The sequence below is a fragment of the Talpa occidentalis genome, unplaced genomic scaffold, assembly GCF_014898055.3.
Source record: "Talpa occidentalis isolate TD23 unplaced genomic scaffold, MPIMG_talOcc4v2.1 talOcc4.6, whole genome shotgun sequence".
NCBI lineage: Eukaryota > Metazoa > Chordata > Mammalia > Eulipotyphla > Talpidae > Talpa > Talpa occidentalis.
In genome coordinates, this window is record NW_023604972.1 from 106,147,908 (window position 1) to 106,173,470 (window position 25,563).

Below are 25,563 nucleotides of genomic sequence, written 5' to 3' on the forward strand. Positions count from 1 at the left end.
CCACCCACCTCTTCCCTTTCTGGAGGCAGCCTGGAGCCCATCTTTTTCTTCCCTCACACTGACCAGTTTTCCAGGGCTGTGTGTGCGACCAGCTTCTTCCAAGCAGACTGCTGATCAATGACACTTGGTCAACTTTATGCAGTCAACTTGTCACCCTTGGGGGTCATGCTTTAGATGTTGGGGGACAGCCCTCCTGGTCACAGGTTCCAGCTGAGTTCTCTAATTCAGTCTTCCCAGGAGTCTTCTGTCTTCTGTCTTCTATTCCAGAGTGGATTCTCTGATCCCTTTGGTATCTCTGGCTAGACCTCAGGGCTGATTGTGTTAAAGATCACCCATATCCAACCCTCAGGATGACTTAGAAGAATAATAAGGACAGAAAATGCAAACTTCACCCCCTCAAAAGCAACTCACAACTTTTTGCGTGAAGTATTACTGGTTTCACAAGGCACACAATAAAAATGGTGAGAAGGCAGGTGGTTCTATTGCTCTTCTCTCTCCTGAGAAAGCTCAACTGCAGACACCCAGGGGCTACAGGCCTGGGAGGGAAGACCAGACTGATCTGGAACAATCACTAAGAATGAAATCCCAGGTGCACAAAGTGCAACCCCAGAGTTCTTTATGAACTTTGAGTTTTAGCAAATGTGACAACACAAAGTATTGCACTTCCAGTGCCTCTTACTATACGCTTCTTCTCTCCTCCCGCCCCCCCAGCTCTGCACAGCTTGCCAGAAAAGTCACCTGCAGACAGTAAATATAAATCTGTGCATAAATATAGACCTGTGTTTCATAATCACCTGTGCCTAAGGGCAGCAAACCAGAATTTTCTTCGGTAACTACTAAGATTAAATTCTACCCCTTCAAATGTTCAATGCATTTATTTTTTTTTTTAATTTTTTTTTTTAATAGAGGCATGTTATTTATTTATTTTGTTTGTTTGCTTGTTTGTTTGTTTATACATGCACTGGGTACAGTCAGAAGCGCGGGAGGGCGAGAGAATTCACCAGAGCCAGAGCGGGGAGCAGAGCAGGCAGAAGGACCGAAGTACACTGCTGAGGGGAGCAGCGGGCGGCAGGAGAGGTCTGCGCGCCATGTGGGACCCTCCTCTGGTGGCTGGGGAGCAGCCGGGGATCGAACCGGCACTGCAGAGGCCGCGGGCAGCTTCGCAACCCAGCGCTCAACCGCTGCGCCACTGGGGAGGCCCCAAATGTTCAATGCATTTAGTAAGAAAAGACTGCTATTAATATAAGAAAGGAATTTTTCTTAAAATATCTCAGAAATCCAGTTCTTTATTACCCTGGACTCACTAACAATTGTTAGAGTGTGGTAAATTAGAAAGCGTACCTTGCTCCCACTACCAATGTCAAGATATGGCCTAATAATAGTCGCTGGGGATATAAATAGTATGGCCTGGGCCACAGAGGTCTAATTTATCACCTCCAGTTGCTGTTCTCCTTCTGGGCCATCTTTACACAGGCTTGTGCTGCAAGGAACGGCTGTCAGGGGCCCCTACAGGGACACGCTGGAAGCAGCAGACTGAAGATACTTATTGACATGTGGCATGCGCCTGGGATTGAATCACATGTTTTTTTAAGTAAACAGGAATAGAGCTTTGACTATTTTTTGTGGGGGCCTGGTTATTCTTGTTGCTTTCCTCTGCCAACCCCTTGTGTCAATCCCTCGATGCTCTTTAGATCATCAGCAGCACCATCATGCAAACAGACAGTCCTTTCTATTGCTGCACATCACAGAGTTCTCAACAAGGACCCTGCAGAAAGCAGATGCCATGAGTCCAGGGGCCTACCATGCCCTGCCTGCTGCCTGCTGCCTGCTGCCTGCTTGGCAGCTAAGGCCTGTCTCTGGTCTGTTGTGAGAGAAATGAGCTCCTGTCATGTTACAGCAGTGTAGCCTAATCCTAACAGATATGAGGGGTGTGGGAAACTGGAGCTCCAACCCTGACAAGAGGGAAATGGAATATCCTAGATGATACTGAAGGGAGATGCCAGGGAGAGAACACTGCTCCGTCCAGACTGGAGCAGTGTAATTCTCTGTATTGGGGCTCTCTTATATTTTGGTTTTTAAATTATGGGCATAATGCTCAGATGAGCCTAAGCCAAATGCTTATGTGTACTTAGCTTATCTTGTGCTGATGACATTTCTGTTCTCTGCACTTGGCTGGCTGAGGGGGTAGGGACACTCCCACAGCTAGGGTGTGCCCTGACCTGCTCCTCATAGCTGGACTTTGGCCCTGGAAGCAGAAAATGCAGAATAGCCCATGTCCATGGGCCATGGTTCTGGGGGGACACCCGGTACCTGTTCACACAATAGCCTCCCTGACCCGGGGGCCTTGTGTTTTCAAGAATTTACTCAGCACCACCTGCCTAGTAAACTCCCAAGGAAGCTGAGCTTGTTTAGCTTATCATCTCCTGGGTTGTTTATTTGATTGTGATAACAACTCCCTTTCCTCACACAACTAGCCTGGTGTTTGCTATTGCTTTTCAAAGCTAAAATGTCTTGCTTGGGGTGACTGGAATGAGTAAAAATATAGAGAAGCATTAGTATGATTACAACAAAAATAAAGTAGTGATTTCCTCCAAGAGGGAGGAAAGGTGGGCTTGTGGACCTCTAAGGTGTTTGACCATTACCTTAGAAGTTATTTTGTATGCACAGTTGCTTTATTGCTTAATGTAACTGACAGGTACATTGTTAATTTAAATAGATCTATGTATTCTGTGTACTCTCCTGTATGTCTAATACATTTTATAATATTTTTTAAATAGGTTACAGTACTCATGAAACTGATAAATGTGGTCAGGAGCAGGGATTTGGAGAGGGGTGGAGTAACAAAGATTTTACGTTTGACCACATGCATGTATTGATAAAATGAACTTCTGTGCTAGAAACTAGGTGTTCAAAGTTAAGTCTAAGTCGAGGCTCTTGCCCTTGAATTCTTCTGAATCTGGCAAGAGACCAGTACAGGCGATCACAGCTCTCCTCTGGTTGTACTGCAATTAAAGGACCTATATGCAAATGCTTTGAGATTACAGAAGAGGGAGGAATTTTTTTTTTTTTTTTTCAGTCAAAAGACAGTGAGTAGAGAGAGTAGGTACGGGGGATATAAACTACATCAGGCATTGAAGGAGTTTGAAAGGAGGAGAAAGGGCATAGTAAGAGAAGGAAACACAGTGAGCAAAGATGCAGAATATGGAAGTGCAAGAAAGTTTAGTGGAGATGGGGCTGAGCTGGAGGGACACTGCAGAAACTCCAGTGGGTGGTATTCATAGTGTTATACTGTGAGAGTCTGCACAATCATCCACAGCAATCTAATCAAAGGGAATAGAGCCCATAAAACAAAGAGGAAGCTGAAAGTACAAGGGTACTAGGTAAGAAATGAAAAAATGGAATGTGACATTGAAAATGATTACTGAACCCTAAACGTCATACAGTGGACTAGCATCGACATATAATATTCAAATTGTCATTTCATTATGAAATTTAAAAAAAAAAATCACACCAACCTTTTATACTTCAATGTGCCTTTATTTATAATGGCAGGGGACAGTCATGCTGTATTTCACAATAGTACTGTTCCTTAAGGTTGGAAACATAGAAAAGAATTAGACAAAAATCACAGGGTCATCTATGGGTGCCTCTTTATTAGAAAAGAAATTAACTTTTCACACTAGAGACTGCAGAAGGAAATTAATCTTGCAATTCTAGAACAAACTTCACAATAAAGAATTCATAAGTTCTCAAGGGGGGGGGAATTTAGGACAGTGTCTCACATTTGGCGCCTTTCAGATATTCTTGGAGATTATATATTTTGTATGAGAATGTTTTACTTTTGTGACTCAATAAATCAAATTAATACACACTCAGAAAACCTTGGACCATGACCTTACATAACAGTGTTGCTGCATGATTACAACTGCACTTGAACCTCTGATCTTGAGGCACCGACTGAAAACAACCATGCTGAACTTTTTATCTGGAGCTTCTCAGTTGAATCATCACACCCCTTCACAAAATTGTTGAACAGTTCTATGAGATCTGTGAACTGTCAAGGTCTAGAACACTAGCTCAGAGTGCCCATTCTTAAGATAGAATGGGGTGGGTCTGGTGACCCCCATGGTTAGTTTGAAAAATCACACCCAACCTACCCATTGACATTATAATAAAATTCCATGCAGACAACTCAACAAAATAACTTCAACTTATGGGCAGTTACAGAAAACCAACTACAAATTCATCCTGTGGAGTCTGAGACGTACTTGGGTGAGAAACACTGGCTTAGAGGTCAAGGAGTCTAGCATGTAGAAAACAGTAAGAAAAGCATGCCAAACAGAAAGATCCTCTTTTGGATCATTGAGTAAATTCTAAGCCATGGAACCCAAACAACCAATCTAGAAGAAATCCAAGCTGTCCATCAACCTTCTCTGACTAGTGATTTGGGACAAATTGATCCACTTTTAATACTGAGTCAAAAGAAGAAATGGTTGATTTTTTTCCCAACCCCTCCCTTTTCATGGTTAATATATTTCAGAATTGGCAGTAAATAGTTGCTGTAGCTGGGTGAACAGAGCCCCAGATCCATCCACCGAAAGGCTTTCATCATTTGCAATGCCATCCAACTCTCAAGGGGATGTCAACTTGTGGGCTGCTTTGCCAGGAAATAAAAAAAAAAAAAAACATACAAAGAATTGAATTTTCTTGGAAAGGTAAATTCCCCTCATTCCCCTTTATTACCTGAGCAGTTACACTTGTGATTTAAACAATGTTTCAGATTGTCTTGACATAGAGTTGCCAGCAAAATACTGAGAGCTTGCAATGCTGAAGGACAACACAAATAAAGAGAACTTGCGGGGTCTCCCTGGTGGCACAGGGGTTAAGCACCACATTATGAAGCAATCTGCAGCCTCTGCAGCACCAGTTCAATCCCCGGCCAGCCAGGGAGCAACCCACATGGTGCAGCAGACCTCTCCTGACTTGCCCGCTGCTCCCCTCAGCAGTGTATTTCAGTCACTCTGCCTGTTCTGTTCCCCACTCTGTTTCTGGTAAATCCTCTCACCCCCGCCCATGCATCTCTGGCCTGTACCCCAGCTCTTGTATGCATAAATAAAGAAATCTTTTAAAAAAAAGAGAGCGAGCACTTGTGGGTCTCTAATACCCACCCAAACATAGAGATAGTCAGGGAAATGCTATTTCCCATCTTCCTAGGAAAGTCAATCTAAAATGCTTTAAAAAAAAAAAAACTGCTATAGAATAGGAAACATCTGACATCCATTTAACTGGGGTTTCAAGCTTTGGTGCAGGGGATGACTTAAGGGTAGAAAACAAAGGCAAACCTGTATTCACCTACTGTGATAATGTAGTGACTTGTGATTAGAAGTCATTGACAATTTTATATCAGGGAAATCAGCTGTGTTTCAGACTTTAAACTCATGGCCCAAAGATAAGTTATTAACTAGTGGTCAATAAATATCCCTTAAAGAACATTTTAGTTAAAGAACCATACATTTCTTCTGTGACTAAACAAAACAAAACAAAACAAAACCACCACCAACTCACTCCGTGTGTGAGTTCAGAGAATTGGCTTGGTTAGATGCCAGCTGGCACTAAAAGCTAGAGGAGGGGGAATTTCATGAGACCCTAAAAGTATTCTGGTTCCTCTCTAAAGAGTTCATCACTTGGATAGGTTTCCATTGAGCCAAGGATCTCCTTTGGTTAATGTGTTTGGAAAGTTGAGTAGGTTGAATTGATTTGCAGTGTGAACACAGGTAAAACAAAAATTTCCTTGATTTCACACTTCACTTAGAATAATCCAAATTGCTTACCATGTGTGGGTTCTGGGGTCCTGTCCACAATTCTTACTACTCTTCCTTCTCATTGCACTTTAGACTGCCCTTACTTGCTTTGGATTTTGTGAATATTCCATACTTGTCTCCCAAGAGTCTATGCTCTTACTATTTCCCCTGCCTGAAAAGCTCTTCTGCTTTATTTCCTCATGTCAACTAGCTCAACTAGTTCAACTAATCTATCCTGAGAAAGGCCTTCCCTCACCATGTTAAATTGGCTCTCCACCCCCTACCATGTTCTATCACATTATTCTATTTATTTGTTTTAGGAATCAGTTACACATTTGTTTTTGATCTGCTTAGCTCTCTAGAATATAAGTTCCATGCTATCTTTTTGTTCACTTCTACATTCTGAGTTCCTAATCTAGTGTCTGGCGTGTTCAGTGGAAGGATTTCTTTCCATTGACACAATCCCTTTTAAAATTGTACTTAATAAATGACATCATAGTGCCTCAAATCACCCCAAGTCACTGTTTCCCCAGCTAGAGTGCTTTCCTAGATTATAATAAAATACAACAACAGAAATTTCATCATCTCCCAGGGTCTCCAGACCAGTGCCCCCAAGTCACTCACCTGTAATTATTGTAGAGCTCCAATTTCTCTTAGCCGCTTCAAGAGTTCCCCATTCCGTTGCATTTTTTCTAGATCATTGCACCCTCCTATACAATCTTTACCAAGAAAGACCCGGGGTACCTGAAAAAGCCAACAAACAGGACATGTAAGGAAATTATTAGATTAGAAAAAAAAATTTATCTTGAAAACATTTCCTATGATCCAAATTGCACTTCAAATTACTTGACATCTTCCTTGTATGTGTTCTTTCAAGTCAGAACTTCCTGTTATAAGGGCAAAATTATTAGGGAATGTTTTTTTTTTAAAGATTTATTTATTTATGCATATAAGAACTGGGGTATAGGCCAGAGGTAGGAGATGAGAGGATTCACCAGAGACAGAGTGGGGGCAGAACAGGCAGATCCACTGAAATACACTGCTGAGGGGAGCAGTGGGCGAGGTAGGAGAGGTCTACTGTGCCATGTGGATTAGCTCCTCATGCTGCAGTGGCTGCGTGGCTGCGGATAGCTTCACAGGTTACATCTTAACCCCTTGCGCCACCAGGGAGGGAAATGTTTTTTAAGTCAGAATACTTTTCAAATTGAGCATACTGTTCATGAGATTGTTAGATTTGCCAAAGTGACTTTAAAAATTACTGCATGGAAACGCCTTTCAGGGGAGACCACGCTGCAGCAAGGACCACACTGACTGAATTCCCGCTTCTCTGCAGCAGAGACCACACACGAGCCCTTAAGCTGGGTCCTGACAACCAGGAAGTTTGTTTCCAAAAACACCTCAAAAAGTATTTGCATTAGGGCCTCCACTGGTGGCGCAGCAGTTGAGCGCTGGGCTGCAAAGCTGCCCGCAGCCTCTGCAGCGCCAGTTTGATCCCCGGCTGCCCAGGGAGGGTCCCACATGGCGCGCAGACCTCTCCTGCCGCCCACTGCTCCCCTCAGCAGTGTACTTCGGTCCTTCTGCCTGCTCTGCTCCCCGCTCTGGCTCTGGTGAATTCTCTCACCCTCCCGCACTTCTGACTGTACCCAGTGCTTGTATAAATAAATAAATAAATCTTTAAAAAAAAACTTTAAAAAAAAAGCAAAAATGAATTCTTATTAAAAAAAAAGTATTTGCATTAGGTTCTGTTCCTGATTTTTAGGTCCACAGTATATTTTGGTCTTCATGTTGCGAGTTCTGTCCCCAGCTGGGGAGCGTGGCAATCTCCTCGTTAACCACCTGGTCTCTCATAAGGTGGTAAGCACTGCAGCTCAGGGATGAAGGACACTCATCTGCTTGGTTCTGCACCTGGTATGGGGGTGGGTGGGTGTCACCCAAGGCAAACCAGAGTGACACCATCATTGTTTAGTCCAGTCACACTCTGAGTCCCTGCCTACCGCTAAGTATTCCAGAGGCTTCCAGAAGGAAGACCATGTCCCACTGTGGCCTCAACAACCTCCAGTCAAGTGTCACAGAAAGAAAGGTTGACTGACAGTGGTGAAATAAGCCTAAAATAGAGGTCACCTGTGTGGTCAGAGGCAAGCCGTTTTCTCCCTGAACACTAGGAACATACCAGCAGGGCAGAAGGTGAAGGACAAAGCGATAGAGTATTCTCAAAGATTTTGATTTTCCTCAGAAGATATAATACGAGTGATAATTCTTTTTTCAAATGTGAGAAATGAAAGGACTAAATTATTCAGATGAGCCCATGCCATGCTTTTATTAAGAAGAGGGTCTGAATAAAAGTGGGTTTTAAAAATTAAGCTGCCTTAAAAATTAGGGCTGGGCCTCCCTTGTGGCGCAAGGGGTTAAGATGCAACCTATGAAGCTATCCGCAGCCTCTGTAGCTCGAGTTCTATCCCCGGCCAGGGAGCTAACCACATAGTGCAGCCGACCTCTCCTGACTTACCCGCTACTCCCCTCCGCAGTGTATTTCAGTAGATCTGCCTGTTCTGTTCCCCACTCTATCTCTGGTAAATCCTCTCACCACCACCCCCACACCTGTGACCTGTACCCCAGTTCTTGCATGCATAAATACATCTTTTTAAAAAATTGGGGCCCATTTCCACAACTACTTCCTGCACCCCAGGGGTGGGAAAGAATGCTCAGGACTATTTCAGGGAGAATTTTGGTGCCATCCTCTCTGACACGGCAGGTGGGACCTGCAAATTCCAAGCTCCATCAAGCAACATTGGTTTTATCAGCTGAAAGAATAGCCACAGAAAGGTGAGATCAGAAAGGTAAGTTGTCCCATGGTTCTTGGCCATTGTCTTAGAGAAAAATAAATCTTCCCTCCTAAATTGTTGGGTCTGTTCATGTCTCCCCATGAACACTTGGCGGTGGTGAGTTGGAATAATAAATACAATAGAATCCTAATATAGTTCTAATATTGTCATACTATTATTATAGAATAATAATGTTATGCAGGACTCCTTTTATTACAACTATTGCCTAAATAAAAATCATCAGGGCTTTCATTAAGGAAGAGATGCAGTCATTCTCAAACTTCTGTGTTTTGAGAAGAACTGGGCAGTTTTTCACTACTCTTAAGACTTGCCACTTCACCGCCGCAAGAGTGTTGGCTGAATTTGAATTAGTTAGCAAGAACGCTCTGAGCAAGAGGTCCTCTCTTAGACAGTGGTTTTCAAACTGTACCGTCAGAACCGCCAAAATGCTTGTTAAAACAGATTTCTACTCCCTACCCCATCTTTCTGATACAGGACATTTGGTGGGACTTCAAGATTTTCAGCATCTGATAGGTTCCCAGGTAATGCTGACTTCTGCTCTGGAGATCACAGTTACAAAGACAGGTTAACACTGAGCAGCTGCCTTTATTCCTCCAAGGTTAAGTGAGGCTGAAAACCCACAGCCCTACAGCAGCCCCCAGCCACCTAAGACAGGCTATGAAGCTTGCTCAGGCTGTCTCGGGGTGTCGTTGTGTGCACACCATCTGGCAAAAAGTCTGTTTTGGCTTGCATGTTGACAGGCCCCTCAGCCCTCACACCCATTCACACCCTGGGCTCAACAGCAGCACCACCACATTAAAGCACACAGTGAATGGGACAAACCTCCTCCCACCCCCAAGGGAGTGGAGGAACCACAGGCTGTGCAGGACAGGGGAGGTGGCCTGTAGTGACAAAACAGGAACTTGAGTCAGCTAAGGAAGAGGAAATGTGCCCTCTGCGATTCCTCTGGCCCCATTCCCCTCTAGGGAGGACCTTGACTGTCTGGCACAGGCGAGAAGCAGAAAGGGAGCTGACACTGAGTTTACTCAGAGCATCTGTCCTCCATTCCTCACCACCAACTTGGCTAAGCCCTGGTACAAGCTACCGTCATTTCTTATGCAAATTTCTGCTGTAACCTCCAGATGTGGTAGATCCTCCCTGTGGTGTGCCACAGTCATGTATTCTCATAGCTGCCAGAGTGAACCTTTCAAAACTAGGTCAAATCGAGTCACTTCTCCACTCCAGACCACCCCTTGACATCTTTTCTCACCTCACACAGCACAGTCCTTTTCACAGCATGAAGGGCCTTCCCAACCTGTATCCCATTATCTCTCAGACCTCATCTCATCCTACTCAATGAACTCAAAATTCTCTGACTAAGCAGGCCTCCTGGCTAGGTAAGATCTACTGTAAACCTTTGTTGACTGCTGATTCTGAATTTCTGCATGCCTTGCTCCCTCACCAACTTTAGAAATCTACTCAAATCAGTGAGTTCCTGAGGACTCCATCGAGAACTGTACCTCTGCCTACTGCCTGGCTCCCTTTCCTACTTAGTTCTTCTCCATAGCACACCTATCACTACCACCTTCAAAATACTATTGAATATTTTCAGTATTTACTAGGATATAAGTTCCACAAAGGCAGGGGTTTTTATTTTGCTCATGGTGATGTTTCCAATGCCCAGAGACTTCTAAGTGCCTAGACTTAGTAGGTGCTTAACCATCTTTGTTGTCTCTGGCAAATTTTCTTTAGAAGTGAAGGAGAATAAAAACTTCCACACAAAAATTGAGAGAGGGCCTCCCCTGGTGGCGCAGTGGTTGAGTGCTGGGCTGCAAAGCTGCCCGCAGCCTCTGCAAGGCCGGTTAGATCCGACGAGGGTCCCACATGGCACATAGACCTCTCCTGCCGTGGCTGCTGCTCCCCTCAGCAGAGTATTTTATCAGTCTGCCTGTTCTGTTCCCCGCTCTGTCTCTCGTGAATTCTCTCACCCTCCCGTGCTTCTGACTATACCCAGTGCTGTATAAATAAATAAAGCTTTAAAAAAATTTTGAGAGAATTTGTTGCCAATGGGCAGTTTTGCAAATGTCCAGAGATGTTCTTCAGAGAGAAGGGAGATGATATAGGTCAGAAGCATAGATCTACATGAAGAAAGGAAGGCATCAGAGAAGGAATAAAAGGTACAGACCTAGGAGCTGTGACTAGCGCAAAACCAAAACCATGCACAGCCCCATCAAAGGCCTAGGTTTCTATATCGGTCGAGTCCTGCTGGGCTCCTACTATTTGTATTGTATCACTTTGCAGGCCAAGTAAGATAACATCTACTCTCAAGTTTTCAGCCTCTTGGAATATGATCCTCACTGTTGGGGACTGTGAGGCATACAAGTTTACATGATTTGTTCTTCCCTATGGAACACACTCAAGAAGCTATGATAAATATTTTTAAAAATTCAAAAGCTTAAAATACCACTGGAAGAGAAATTGTTGCTTTCCAAAGAAATGAAAAAATAAATTGTTGAATGAATGCAAGAAGACGTCTGTTCCTCCTGTTGAAGAGTTGATGTGGCCAGGCTGGGAGTAGGGGTTCCCAGAATGTGTTACAAATTGTAATTACCTGAGGATCTTTTTGATGTTTTGGGTAGGGAATAAACTTTTTCCAGATTTATTGAGATGTAACTAACAAATACATTTGTATATATTTCAGGTGGATATCCTGGTTTAATAGACATGCTTTGTAAAATATAACCACCATCAAGTTAATTAACACACTCATCACCTCATATGGATACCATTTGTGTGCTTGTACTGAGAACACTTAAGACTTAATCTCTCAGCAAATTTCAAAAATACAATGCAGTCATTGTTTATTATAGTCCCAAAACTCACTCATAACTGAAAGCTTATACCCTACAACCAAAGATCTTTAAAACTGCTGATGCCTGGCTCCCACCTCTGACAATGTGATTTAACTGGTGGGAGCATGACTTAACCATTGGGATTTTTTTAAAGCTCCTCAGGTGATTCTAATGTATAAAAAAACTTAGGACCCCTCTTGGCTAGTGGTTCCCATCATAAGGAGGCCAGGACCATGCTATGTTCCCCTTTTCCACCCAGGACCTGGGCAGCCTGTACAACTGGGTTAAACTAAGCAGCAAGTCTCATTTGCCATTGAGCTCCCAGCTCCAGGACCTGCCCTAGCCGGGTCTCGCAGCTGAGGTCCTGGATGACCAGAGAGGTGGGGACTTGCCAGGGATTACACAGGAAGCCGTGTGAGAGCCGGGCCAGAGCTCTGACCTCTGGGCTCCCCATTATGACAGGTCTGGGAAAATCTGGTAACTGAGAGGCAAGTAACTTTGCTGTTAGATTTTCCAGTGGGAAGAGTTAGATAAGAGAGGGGAGAATGAGTTAACTAGGTTATTATTAAAGGGAGCCTAGAAAAAAGGATAAGAACAAGCAAATTCCAGGAGGCGGTGTGAAAACAGAGGAGTACACACAATTTCCATGTTGAGTAACAGAAATGTACAATCACACTTGGCCTCTCTACCCCACAGCATTGCAACTGAAATTTTATTCTCAGCAGTGCTTAAGACAAAGACTCCAGATAACTCTTCAGTGATTCCTGACAGCTGCCTGCCAGGCCCACAGACCCTGACTCCCGGCACAGTTGGCCTTGCTCCCTCCTCTGAGCCAAGAAGAGGAACTTTGGCTGCAGCCCAGCTGCCCATTCAAGGGAGCTGTGTCTTCTCTCCAGCACCCTCCTCCACCCCTCTGGGCCCTCCCGAAGCCCGATGCCTGATGCCTGGAGTGACAGAGCCCTAGCGGTGTCCTAGAGAAAGGCACAAACGCACCCCGTTCACAGCCCAGACAAGGTCAAGGAATTCCAGCGCCTTTCCCCCACCCTTTTCAAACTAAACCCCAAAACTCACCGTCCTGGCTCCAGTGAGCTGTTGCAAATAATCTTGAATCTCATTTGTGTCACTGGTGGCTGTGATATCGACAAATTCCAAAACCCCTGGTTTGAAAGGCAATTGGCCCAGGAGCTCTTGTGTCTTTTTGCAGTAAGGGCAGGTGGGTTTAATGAACACCACCACCTTCCCTGGCTGGATTTTGCTGTTCACAAACTCTTGAGCCATGCGGACAGACGGCGGCTTGCCCCGGAGGAATCCTCGATTGCAGGTATCGCTCAGGGTGTACAGCTGCTGCGGTCCAGCCAGCAGGCTCCCATTTAAAGGAACCACCCCGGAGGAGGAGTCTGTCCAGCATCACATTCGGTTTTTAAAGGGACAGCCCTAGAGTCTTTTTTTAGTCTGCTGTGCTTCACCAGTTAGAGATGCCTAGGAGTCATCCTTGTTGTCTGTCATCCATAGCTGTGTTCACAGCTTCTTTGTCCCCAGATCTTTCAGGAAAGCCTGCCCATTGGCAGAGAACAGAGTTAAACCTCTCTGGGTGGGGAAGGCGAGAGGCAGTGTAAATTGCACAGATCAGGTCTTGGGAGGGGCCTGAGCCAGGGTGACTTCTTAGAGTAAAATCTTTGTTTTTCTTCTCAGAAACACGGTTTAAAAAACACGCACAATTGAACATTCATGAAATAGAACTCTTTGAAATCTCTTTAGAGAAAGTGAAATTGAAATTGTCATATCCTGTCTTGAGGTGGTTTCCAGGGAGTTTTGCTTGACTCTGACCATGAAATTTATTGTGATTGTTTTACTGAAATTTTTCACAACAGTTACTGAAAATTACTGAGATTACGCAAAAGAATCTCAACCTGTAATCTGTCTCTGAAGTCAGGTCTTACAAGAGTGAGCTCACACACATCTGCGGCAGCACAGTACTTTTAGCTCTGTCATCTTTCACCTTCAGACAGGGCGCACGGTGGCTCTTGATTGCCAGTCTCCCACCTCCAGCTCATGCCTTCCATATGCCATCTTTACCCCCATGAGTTCATGACTTGAACAATAGTTGGGCATGGAAGCAATCCCCAAATTCCAACATAACCCCTACTTCAAACTACTGGTTCGGTGAGGGCCTTTTTTTCTGTTTGATCCAGTTTGTGACCCTTGTTTCCACTGTTTGTGAGTGGAAGTGATGTGATAACCATCATATTCAGGTTTTACATTTTCTGGAGCATTTTCTGGACATCTGATGCTCTCCCCCAGGGGTCCATGCTCCCTAGGGAGTGGAGCAAGTCTTTTGTTCTAGGTCAAGTTCTGACCCTCTGTGTGCCTGCCCCAAAGTTAAATAAACAAATAGAAGAAAATTTATCTCCATTAAAAGTGAGTTATCCTTTCCCCAGGAAGTTTTATACTAAACCAGAGTATCCTCAGAGAGATGCAGACAGATGGAGCCAGGTGGGTTCGATGGTCATGTTGGAAAATCCCAAGCAAATTGTGACTGAGAGAAGAAAAGCAAATGCCCTCCCAAAACAGCTGTCACTATTACTAAAATTAAATGTCCAAGAGAAACCAAGATTCTGAGTTACAGAGAGGGAGTTTGTGAGTAAGATGGCTGTCAACAAAATGGATGTGGCAGGGTGGAGCCCTGAGGCAACTTGGGGCTTCCCACCCCATTGTTTCATTGCATCTTAAATAAGCCTCAGGGCAAAGCCTGTGTCTCCTCTCTTCTCTCTTCAGCTTGGACTTCTGTGACCAGTCCCCTTCTTAGGCCCAAGGACTTTTCAGGGCCCTTTCCCATTCACCAGGCCCAAGGTTGCTCAGCACACTTTCTATCTGCCAACTCCCTCAGAGTTTCTCAATATTTAGGATTCCCCTTTTCTCTGCTTGCCTGGTACCCTCACATATGACAATGTTCAGGTTTAGCCTGTAGTAAAAACCAACAACAACATTTCCCATCTCCTTTTTAAAATGTATTTTATTGAGGTAACATTTGTTTTTAACAAAGTGTAAGTTCCGCATGTACATTATTATGATTTAACATCTGTATCCCATTTCCTTCTTTCTTTCCGTCACCCTTAACAAGTTTCACAAAACTTCTGTTACCTTTGCTGCCTATACTTTATTCACCCCACCTCGTTGCAATCTGACCTTTTTATCAATCTTTCTGCTGAAACACATTTGGCCAACATCTCAATTGCTTAATCGCCTTGTAGCTGGGTGTTCTGACAGAACTTACCTCAGAAGACTGGGTGTGGATTTTTTGATAAACTGATGGAGTGAACCTCCCAAAGGATCTCCTTCTATAGGACCTCATGGCGGGGTTCGGTTCTGGGACATATGCTGGGATATAGGAGGACTCTAATCATCATCTGCCCTATAATTCAGCCCCAGGAATTGGTGTCTAAACCTTAGGAATAGATGGTCACAGGACATGAGCGAAGAAGGAATTTTCAGGAGACATGAAAACCAAATAAATAGCAAAGAGAGGGTGTCGACTCCATTTCTCAGAAGCACTGTGCTTCAGCTCCATGGAGAATTCAGAGCACAGTAGTTGCATGAAGGATTGTAGCTTTGGCAATGAGAGAATGTACCCTGTGGATTTCAGGGATATGTCAGGGGAGGTCTCCTCAAGTCTTGGCCATTAAGAGGGGCTGTGTGTGGAATGATGATGACTCTTTTCTGTCTTGTGTGAGACATTCCAGGCACTCCCCCTCCCGCGCTTCTGACTGTACCCAGTGCTTGTATAAACAAACAAATAAATAAATAAAACATGGCTCTATTAAAAAAAAAAAAAAGAGTGAGAACTTTACATGAGGAACCATAATAGTGTATTTTAAGCATGGATAGATTTGTAGTTAAATTATTAATGGATTAAAGACAGTAATATGTCCCAACTAACATAGCGAGTGCCTAAATGCATTGTGTGAACACAATGTAGGAATGTAGGAAATGTAGGAATGCCTGGAGCAGACGAAACTTTCAGTGTCCTTTAAGGTTCACTCTGGACCTGTCCTGGTTCCCAGTCTTAACACTTTGCAGGGGGACAGCTCAGAGGTCCCCTCAAGACATTAGGAGTCTGAGCTACTGTCAAAACGTCCTAGACTAATCACAGTCACCTTTGACCTTAAGATGTGCTGCTGGAGCCTTTTAGGAAATGAGCCATGTCACAGGAGTCCTGTTCTGCCTCAGAACCATGAAGATTCTGGTTTGTGGCTGTGCCATTTTCAGGGTCTGATCCTCTTGAATGCTTTCTTTCTGGAGCTCTCCAGAATTGACCACAGAAGCCACTGACTCTCACTTTAACTGTAGTCACTCTGGTCAGACCATTTACTCACCTCTCACCTCTGTACAGGGTTGCTGGACCCTGGACCCTGCACTCAATAGCACTGAGAGCTGCTATATACCTATGGTGTATCAGGCCTTGTTCTAGGAGTTTTCTACGTATCATCTGTTGTGTAACCATCCTAGGCCGGGTAGGTTCATTGTTGATTCCATAGACAAAAAGAAAATTTTGGTGCCTTCAGTATCTCTACCATGTCTTTAATGCTGAAGCAGGAGACCAGCCACAGGCAGACCAACAGGCAGGGAGGCAACCTCCTAGCCTCAGAGTAACGCCATGGTAAACACCAGAGCTGAGGAGCCCCTTTTATCCCTTGCTCCTGGGCCCAGTGTCTGTATTTACATATGTGCATGCCCCTTGCTCTGTGGCATCTTGGAACCGGTATCCACAGTTACATGACATGGGCCCTGAGCTCATGCCTCTCAGCTCCAGGAGAGTGATTAGTGTAGGAAGTTTTGACAGTAGCTCAGACTCAGAATGTCTTGAGGGGGCCTCTGAACTGTCCCTATGTGAGCCCCATGCTCGCATTCCCAAGCACTTTCCCCAGCAACACGTTAACATGTGTGGGCAATGAAACCTGTGAGGCAAGCAGGCAGTAGAGGCCAGTGGCAGGAAGGCAGAAAAAAAAAAACTGATTAATTCCATTTTCCCTACAATCTCTAATCCTCACAGCAACTTTGAAAGGTAGCTGCTTTGGATCACAAAGAAGAATGAGAGTCATTGACTTCAAGTATTTGAAGTTCAACCAAAATCAATCAAGGCTGCTTTCCAGAAGACTCCACCAGACATTTGGAAAGTTACTTGTTCCCACCTTTCCAATTATCCAGATGCAGTGTAGGTATGGCCTCTCACCTACTAGTGCTGGTGACTTGAGAGTCCCTGAGTCCCACTGAGGTTTCTTGCTGTCATTTCAGTTCAAGACTCTGTATCCTTGACCTTTCTGAGTATTTCACCACACACATGCTATTGACCTCCTGGGAGGGAACAAACTCTATCTCCTCTCCATAACCCTATCATTTCAGGCCAAAATAAGACCTTCTGAAGTAGGAATTTCTCTATTAGGGATGCAATAGAAAAAGTGGCATTGTATGGTTCCCTCTTTTCCCAGATCTTGGTGCTAAAGTGCATGAAGAGCCAGCAAGGCACAGAGCAGGTTCTCTATGATCTGGGCAGATGGGTAGGGTCCTGGAGCCCTCGAGATTTGGATAATCAGCCTTATTTTTTGCAGCCTTATTTTTTTTGCTTTTCAGGCTTTTGTTGAGCTTTTTATACCGTTTGTAGTGCAGCACCCAGGTACATGGAGGCCCAGCAGGCTGGCAGGACTCCCTGCAAATATTCACTCTTTCTGGGCTCTCTGGCCTTCTCTGCTATTGCTGCAGCTTCTACCACTGCTGCTGTTGCTGTTTCTCGTTCTCCTGTCATCCCCTTGACACCGCCCTTATAAGCCCAGTATCAGCCCAGGTATGCCCACTTATGCATGCCCACACCCAACTCCAGGTGCCTGCCATGAGGCACACGTGTAGGACTGCAGGGGTCTATCATTAATTCTAATGGTGGGAGGGCTGGAAAATCCTGATAATTTCATTTACCTTACCCATGAGATATTTCACAAGATATCACTCTTATCTCCTTTGCAATGGGTGTTGTTGAAAATCAATGGAAGGGTAAGGACTCCCCTAGGGCTATGACTTGGATCCCCTCTAAGATGTTCTTGAGTTCTAGATAGATTTAGATTCTAGAACATCATCTGAACAAGCAGAATATAACACCCCAGCTTTGAAAATGCAGCCTGTCACCAGCTGAATCAATTTGGATATTTTAAGTAGAAAGTAACAGAATACCCAATCAAAATCAGTTTTGCTTAGAGAAGTTTGTTTTTCTTGGCAATTGGGAAGTCTTGAGGCGGGGAGGTGGTGCAAGTCTCTGGGCGGTGTCTTTAAGAATCTCTTGGACACTCATGATTGCAGATTGGCTGCAGCTTGTCTAAGTACCCCTCCTCCTCCCCTGCACCCATCTCTGTGTCACACTCACACACAACTGTGTTCAAAGGGATGAAGCAGAGAGTGACAGAGATAGGGCATCCCCCTCACATGCTTTTTCACCAGACTTCCCTTATATGTCCTGGACTGCAGATAGTTCATATGCCCACTGCAAGATCGGGGTTTTTCTTCCCTAAGCAAATTGCTGCGTGCTTGCTACCTGCTTCTGGGACAGCAAGAAGAGGAAGCTGAGGGTTGGACAATCAGCCTTATTTTTTGTCATATGTGGCACTCTAATTTTATTGTCTACCACCCCCTTTCTGGTTTTCTCAGTTGCCTCCTTCCTAAGGCAGCTACATTAGAGGCAAAGGGTAATTCCAGTTCCAACTGGCTTAAATTATAATATTAAAAACCAAAGTCCAGAAGTAGGTCTGGTTTAAGGAGTGGTGTGATCCAGGAGTTCCTGTTCCATTTCCCTGCCCTCTTCAGTGGGACTGGCCCACACTTATCAACTTGGCAGTGGGATATCTCATTTCTGTGAACAATGCCTTCTAAGTGAAAAAGGGTGTCACTTCTGAGGTTTTTCAAAGCAAATCTCCATGTTGCCTCAGACTCATTCCTGACCCAAAGATTAGCAAAAGGAATGACCCCCACTTTGGGAGAAAATCAGGTTCATGTTCAAAAAATCAGGTGGACACTGTTAGTTTCTGAAGGAGGGGAGTATTTTGGGAGGAATATAATCCTGAGCAAAACTGGAGTTCTGTGGAAAGGAAGAAGAGGAAAAAGGATGTGTATGTGTGTGTGTTGGGGGGGCGGGTCGCCAACAGTTTCTATGTCCAACTCATACAACAAACTTCTTTGAGGCAGTGAGCCCTCAATAGGAACTTTACCTTGCATAGGCAAACAAAGCTGAGGACACAGAAATAAAAGACGGCAGCTTCCACTGTGCAGTAGATGGTCTCATTCATTTCTTCAATCCAAAGCACTGCCTTCAAGCCTGTGTGTTTTCAGGAATTTCATATCTGTCACTTTGACATTTCTCAAAGCAGATAGTAGAAACAATATTTATTTGACAAAATAGTTATAATAAATTTAAAAACAAAATTAACAGGCAACTGTATGTCAGAGACACTGTGGGGGAGGGGGAGGGAGAGGGGGTCAAAGAGCACAAGGGAAGGGAAGAGCACAAGGAACTGTGGCGATGGTACACGGGTGAACTGGTGGCGGGAATTTTACAGGGACCACACCTGAGAGGAGAAAGCATACATTGTACAAAAAGAATGATGTAACATATATATTAAATTAAAAAAACAAACAATATTTACTTAACAAATAAATAACCTCCCTTTTATAGATATCACCACTTGTCATTTGCACATGAAAACACTGACTCAGGTCAGTTTAGAGACTGTCCAAGTTTTTATAGCTTGGAAACAGCACACGGGATTCAAGTCCAGCTGTGTCTGAGTCCAAAGTATGTGCTTATCCATCAACCTCCCCAGCAAAGTCTAAGGTCTTAGAGGGATTCCAAGGTTAGACTGGAAGGGGTCTCAAAAGGTTACCTACTTTAGTCAAATCACAGCTTGCATCCCTGTTAGGACACTTTTCTGTTGGGTGTCTATTCTGTCTGCCTTAGAGCCTCTCCCCAGAGCAGAACAGGAATTCAAATTATGAAAGGAACACAGAGTGTCTCTCAAGACAGGTGGGGCCTGCCGAGGTGACCAAATGCCTACATCCAGCACAAACACACTTTTCAGTTAAGAGGGAAAATTTTATACTTTCATTCAGGATCATAAATCCATGATGAGGAAGAAAATAGCACCTGTGTGTAAAAACATCATGTGAGATGGAATCTTTGCTTGTAAGAAAGAAACTGGTCCCAAATGAGAGTGAAGATAAAATCACATTGACTTTTTAGAAAACACACCCAAGCACATATCTGCTTGAAACCTGTGGGTGATGGCCCTGCTCGTTGGTGGTACATCTGAGTGCCAGCTCCCTCCCTGAATCTAGGCATCATCCCATACAACTGATAACAGCTCAGCAAAGCTTAACTAGAACTAGACCTGTGATGAACTCACCCTACAGTTCAATTCAGACGTTCCTGTTAACATCTTAGTTTAGCTCTAACTCTTATCTGATTATGCATTTTTGTCCGTAAACATTCCCTAAACCATCTGCAAATCAACTTTCATTCTTGATAATTCATTATAAATACAAAATAAAATATTAACAGGCGTTCAACCCATCTAAGGGCACAAGTTTAATAATGATCCATCAACAGGATAGAACAATGAAGTGTTTTTCTCAAAAGGTAGAGCATGGTGTGGAACATCATCCAGGATATGTGGCGAGGATGCAGCCCCACAGAAGCGGAACTGCTGTTTGTGTAAAAAGAAACGGTGAGTCAGGGAAGATGGCAACAGAGCGAACCAGGCTCACCTTCTCCATGGATTCACAAATAAATTGCAGCAGAACAAAGTCAATAACCCTTGAAAGAAAAATGATCAGTGATGGTATATGTCAGGAAGGGTTAGGGAGACTTTTAAACCATGTTTACAGTTTTCCTAGACTATACTGTCTTCTAGAGGAAGGGGTGGCTCCTTTGTGGAACCCCTGAGAGTTGTTGACTTAAAGGCATACTCCAGCATCAGGGACTTTGGAAATCTGGTACTGGATAATGGGGGACAGAGTGGACATCCAGGATAGAGGTTGCATTACTGGAGAGCTATATGAGTAGGGGTGCAGAGTGCTGATTAGTGGCTTGAGACTGAAGCTTCCAACATAGCACAGCTGAGCCCAAACTGAAGTAGAAAACCAGGTTGGATCACATGTGCCTCCTTATAGATGAGGCTACTACTTGAAGCTGAGGCTGGGGTGTTCCAAGCACTGGCTGTCTCTCCTGTCTCCTGTCTAGTGCTAAAACTGAGACAATAAGCAAACACTTTTGCTGGAGACCCGCCCCAGATAGAAGTCGTGTCAGGGATCTCAGAAAGGAGAGGACAGAGTCGGTGAAAAGTTCCTTTTTCTCTTTCTTATCTTTCTCTCGGAGGGCTGAGGGGAAGTGGAGCGAGGTAGGAGTGAGGAAGACACAGACACCTTATTTCATGCAAGTGTCTCCTGCTGAGGGTCTCACAGGGTCTTTATTTATACCTTAAGGCTAGCAATGGGATTACATCAGTGTAAGCATCGAGGCAGAACAGAAACAATCAATACATATTTTCTCATGAACATGCAAAGACTCCCTAGGTCTCACACCTAAAGGGCAATTCTCTGGTAACCTTAAAAACAATTGGTTTCTTAGGTACAGCTCATTTACTAACATGATCAATCATATATGACAGCACAACATTTGTCAGCAGTTAAACTTTCCCAGTTATAAAGTGGGTGTAAAATTCCTATTCTATATTCAATTACTAAAATCAATCTATCTCCTAGCACTCAATCAACTCTGTTAATATATTGATTACTTCAAAGTGGTCTGAAACAACTTATCAAATTTAAGTTCCACTGAAGTCTAACTCCTAACTAGAAATTCCTAACCTCCACACAGCCTGTGAACTATTGACCTCTTGAAAACACCAGGAAATGTACTACTGGTGCAAACATGCACCACCACCCCCCACCCCCCCCTACCCCCCATGTCAGGCTATGGCTTCCAAGCACAGTTGGTTCTTGTTCTCCATAGTTCTCAGGGCTGGAACATTTCTTTCCTAACTATACCTTTTGCATTATTTACTTTCTATGATACTAATTCAAGTGCAAGAATAACAAATCAATTAATGTCTAGGTCTGAATTGGGTTTTCATATGCCAATTAATGACTAACTTCTGCATTAACCAAGAACAAAGAGGAGAGCTTTAGCAGGTGTTGCCATGGAGACTCCCTAGTTTAGATCTTCTTTGGGAAAGTGCAAGAACTCCCCTCTTCTGGGAAGTACAACTTTCCCTCTTTGGGGGAGCACAGAAACTCCCCGCTTCTCGGGAGTCTCCCCCAATGCCCAGACCATGTCAAGAGACAGCATGGGAGGCGCAGCCTGCCGCACACTTTCATTAACCAGGGTTCAAACACTTGTTCACCTCAGGTTCAAACACCTCAGGAAAAGTCTCTATCCTCAGACAAAAAAGAGAACAGCTCTCAGCTTATGACTGTGCATCAACTACAGTCTATACTGAACACAGTATAGCGACAGAAGCTGACGTGACACTATGTGAGACACTTAGACCAAGGAGCTAGTCATTGTGGACCCCAGCCACTTAATTCTGGCACCCACAGCACAGTAGGAAGCTTCAATTCCTGACACTCATTGGAGTGCCCTACTGCTCAGTTTCCTGCCTACCTACTACCCCTTCCAGATCAGTTCTCTGATCACTTGAACAGTACAAAGGCAGAAAATGGTAAATCTATACCCATTACAACCCATGAAAACTAAAAATGGAGAAACAAAAGGACACAGCACAAGTGCTAAGGCAATTCCTCCTGAAACGAGTCTCAATTCATCAGCACCGCAGAATATGCCTGAAGAGTTCATGTAACAATGCTCATAGAACTCAAAAAACAGCGGATGATAACAAACAGGAATAGAATAAAGTCCAAGAAAAAGAAAGCTGCAATTAGAGCTTACAGAGCTGCAAATATGCTATAACCAAATTAAAAATTATAATTGAGGACCTCAACAGCAGACAAATGCAATCAGTGAAGAGAATTAATGAATGTGAAAGCACAATGTTGAAGAACACACAAATAGAAAAGAGAATAAACAAATGAGAAAAGTGGGGGAGCCCTCTGGGATAACTTAAAGAAAATAACATCCATACCATGGGGGTCCCATGAGAAGACAAATGTATAGAAAATTTATTTAAAGAGAAGAAATAATTGCTGAGAATCATCTCAATCTGGGAAACAAACCAGACATTTTACATAACCTAAGAGGCCCAGAGAATTTAAAACAAAATAATACCAGACACACATACACCAAGACATGTTAAAATAACTGTTGAAAGCTAATAACAGGAGTGTAAAGTCAGGACTGGACACGGGGCAGGTTCTCTGATCCCATGCAGACCGGGTAAAGGAGCAGTCAGAGTCCTCAGTGGTTTTGCAGGTTTTTATTGGGGTTCAGCGGGTACGTGGCAGGCAGGGGTGCTGGGGGGCTGGGAGACTGGCAGTCCTCCCAGCCCCCAGCAAATCTTCACTCTATCTGGGCTCTCTGGCGTTCTCTACTTCTGCTTCGGGCTTCTTCTCTTTCGGCTTCTTTCTCAGCTTCTGCTGGCATCCCCGTGACGCCACCCTTAAAAAGCACAGTCTTAGCCCAGCTGAATCCCATCTACCTATGCCCACACCCTATTCCAGGTGCCCACCATCAGGCATGCATTCAGGACAAGGATCCATCATCTATCCTGATGGCGGAAGGGCAGAAAAGCCTGACATTTTCTTTACCCTACAAGGAGCAAAATACTAAAATTATCAAAAGAAAAAAAGGTAACTGTAGCAGCAGGATGGCACAGTGCAGGTTTTCTACGGACCTACGCAGGCAGGTGAAGGAGGATAGTCCTGGAGCCCTCGGTGGCTTTTTTTTTTTTTTAAAGATTTATTTATTTATACAAGAACCGGGGTACAGGCCAGATGCACGGGAGGGTGAGAGCATCCACCAGAGACAGAGCAGGGAACAGAACAGGCAGACTGATGAAATACACTGCTGAGGGGAGCAGCAGGAGAGACAGGAGAGGTCTGCAGCGCCATGTGGGACCCTCACTGGTGACTGGGATTGAACCGGTGCTGCAGAGGCTGCGGGCAGCTTCACTGCGCTGCGCTCAACCACCTGTGCCACCAGGCGAGGCCTGCCCTCAGTGGCTTTTATTGTGATTTTACCAGGTACACAGCAGGTAGGGGTGCCAGGGGGCCGGGAGGTTGGCAGGGCTCCCAGCCCTCGGTACATCTGTACTCTTTCTGGGCTTTCCAGCATGTTCTCTTGTGGTCTCATTCTCTCTCTTCTGCTGGTTCTCTCCTGCTCTCTCACTTGTTCTGGTAGTTCCGTTCCTCTGGCATCCCGTGATGCCGCCCTTATAGGCCCAGTCTCAGCCCAGGTGTAACCACCTACATATGCCCACACCCCACTCCAGGTGCCCACCATCAGGCTTGCCTCAGGACCGCAGGGATCCATCACTAATCCTAATGCAGGAGGGCAGAAAAGCCTGACAAGCATTTACCCTACAGCAACCTATAAGGGAACACCAGTTAGACTGTTGATAGACATTTCTGTAAAAACACTACAAGCAAAAAGGGATTGTCAAGAGATATTTAAAGCACTTAAAGAAAACCTAGAGTCCTTTATCCTGTAAGATTCACATTCTAAACAGAAGAATCACATTCTAAATTGAAAAGCAAAAATCAAAGAATGATTCAACACCAAGCCACACAGGAAAGAAGTCCTAAAAGAGTTATAATAAAGCAGCAGAATAACAAATGTAGAGGAAAGGGACACCTAAATTATAAAACTTGGAGAAGGAAAGGAGTGAAATGTGACCCATCAGGACAAGTAGGAAATCAGTCCACCCAACGGGTCACACAAATATTTCATCAATATGCCAAACTAAAATCAACAGAAGTAACACAGAAGACAATGGAAATAGAACTGCAACAAAACATAAAAAGACCTCAAGAAATAAAAGACAAGACAAACCAATCAAACAAAATTAACAAAATGCCAACGAACATGTATGTATCAGATGATCATCTTTAAAAAATGACCTGAATTTACCAGTCCAAAGATATAAAGTGGTTGAATGGATTTCAAAGTCAAGTGTAACCTTCTGCTGTTTACAGGTAACCATCTTATCAACAAAGATGAGCAAAGACATAGAGTTAGAGTCAAAAGATAATCCCGGGGCCTCCTTGATGGCACAAGGGGTTAAGACTCAGCACGATGAAGCAATCCACAGCCACTGCAGCACTAGTTCCATCCCCAGCCAGGGCTGTGACCCACATAGTGCAGCAGACCTCTCCTGACTCACCTGCTGCTCCCCTCAGCAGTGTACTTCAGTTAATCTGCCTATTCTGCTCCCCACTCTGGTGAATCCTATCATCCTTCTACCTCAGGCCTATCCCCCAGTTCTTGTATACATAAATAAATCTTTTTAAAAAAAGATAATCCTAAGGGAATGAGAGAAAACCCAACTTCCTCATCCTTTTGTGCTGTTTTTGTTAGTTACCGTATACATGTTACACAAATAGACAGGAGTGATGACGCCAAAAGCAGCGAGACAGACCAGCAGTGATGGAGGAAGTAGGGACAGGGCCTTTTGATCACAGAAAATGTCGGCCAGGTTTACTTCTTTAAGGTAATGGACTCACTCTAAGGAGCAAAATCCAAATACCCTTTTTGTCCTAAGTAGGAGTGGGGTAAAGGATGGTGGGAGTTATTCCGCACCCAATTTGTTCCTGAGAAGCAGACGAAGTGAGAAAAATCAGGATGCTCACAGACAAGGCACATATTGAAATACTGCCCCTCCTGGGGCTCAGCACAGGGGTGCAGGCGAGGGATTACATCGGGCACAGGACTCCATCCACCTGCCTGTTCTAGTACCTGAAGGATTCTCACCTATGTCCTGGGTCATCAGGACATTCCAGAAGGCGTGGATGATGACCTGAATCTCTTGCAAACACTTATCCAGAAAAACTCACCTCATACAAGGATGAGTAATCAAAAATGAGCCATTTGAGGATAAGGCA

The 25,563-nt window shown here is 44.3% G+C and overlaps 1 protein-coding gene across 2 annotated transcripts; it reads right to left on the reverse strand.

Moving 5' to 3' along the window:
• Window positions 1-3,524: 3,524 nt before the first annotated feature.
• On the reverse strand, window positions 3,525-12,859 carry GLRX (glutaredoxin). 2 transcript variants are annotated; one of them, XM_037530211.2, is made up of 3 exons: window positions 12,547-12,859; window positions 6,426-6,545; window positions 3,525-4,654 (listed from the first exon to the last, which is right to left on the reverse strand). In XM_037530211.2, exons 1-2 carry the CDS (start codon window positions 12,751-12,753, stop codon window positions 6,432-6,434), a joined length of 321 nt encoding a protein of 106 aa, XP_037386108.1. In that variant the 5' UTR covers window positions 12,754-12,859; the 3' UTR covers window positions 3,525-4,654; window positions 6,426-6,431. The 2 variants fall into 2 exon arrangements, with proteins under 2 accessions (XP_037386108.1, XP_037386109.1); XM_037530212.2 differs by having other exon boundaries at window positions 3,525-4,657.
• Between the last annotated feature and the right edge of the window lie 12,704 nt (window positions 12,860-25,563).

What these genes read in the sequence shown, in the direction of transcription:
- GLRX (XM_037530211.2), bottom strand. Translation starts at nt 12,753, where the DNA reads ATGGCTCAAGAGTTTGTGAACAGCAAAATCCAGCCAGGGAAGGTGGTG. An exon ending in AGCTCACTGGAGCCAGGACG is followed by an intron (nt 6,546 to 12,546) that starts GTGAGTTTTGGG and finishes TGGCTTTTTCAG; the next exon opens with GTACCCCGGGTCTTTCTTGG.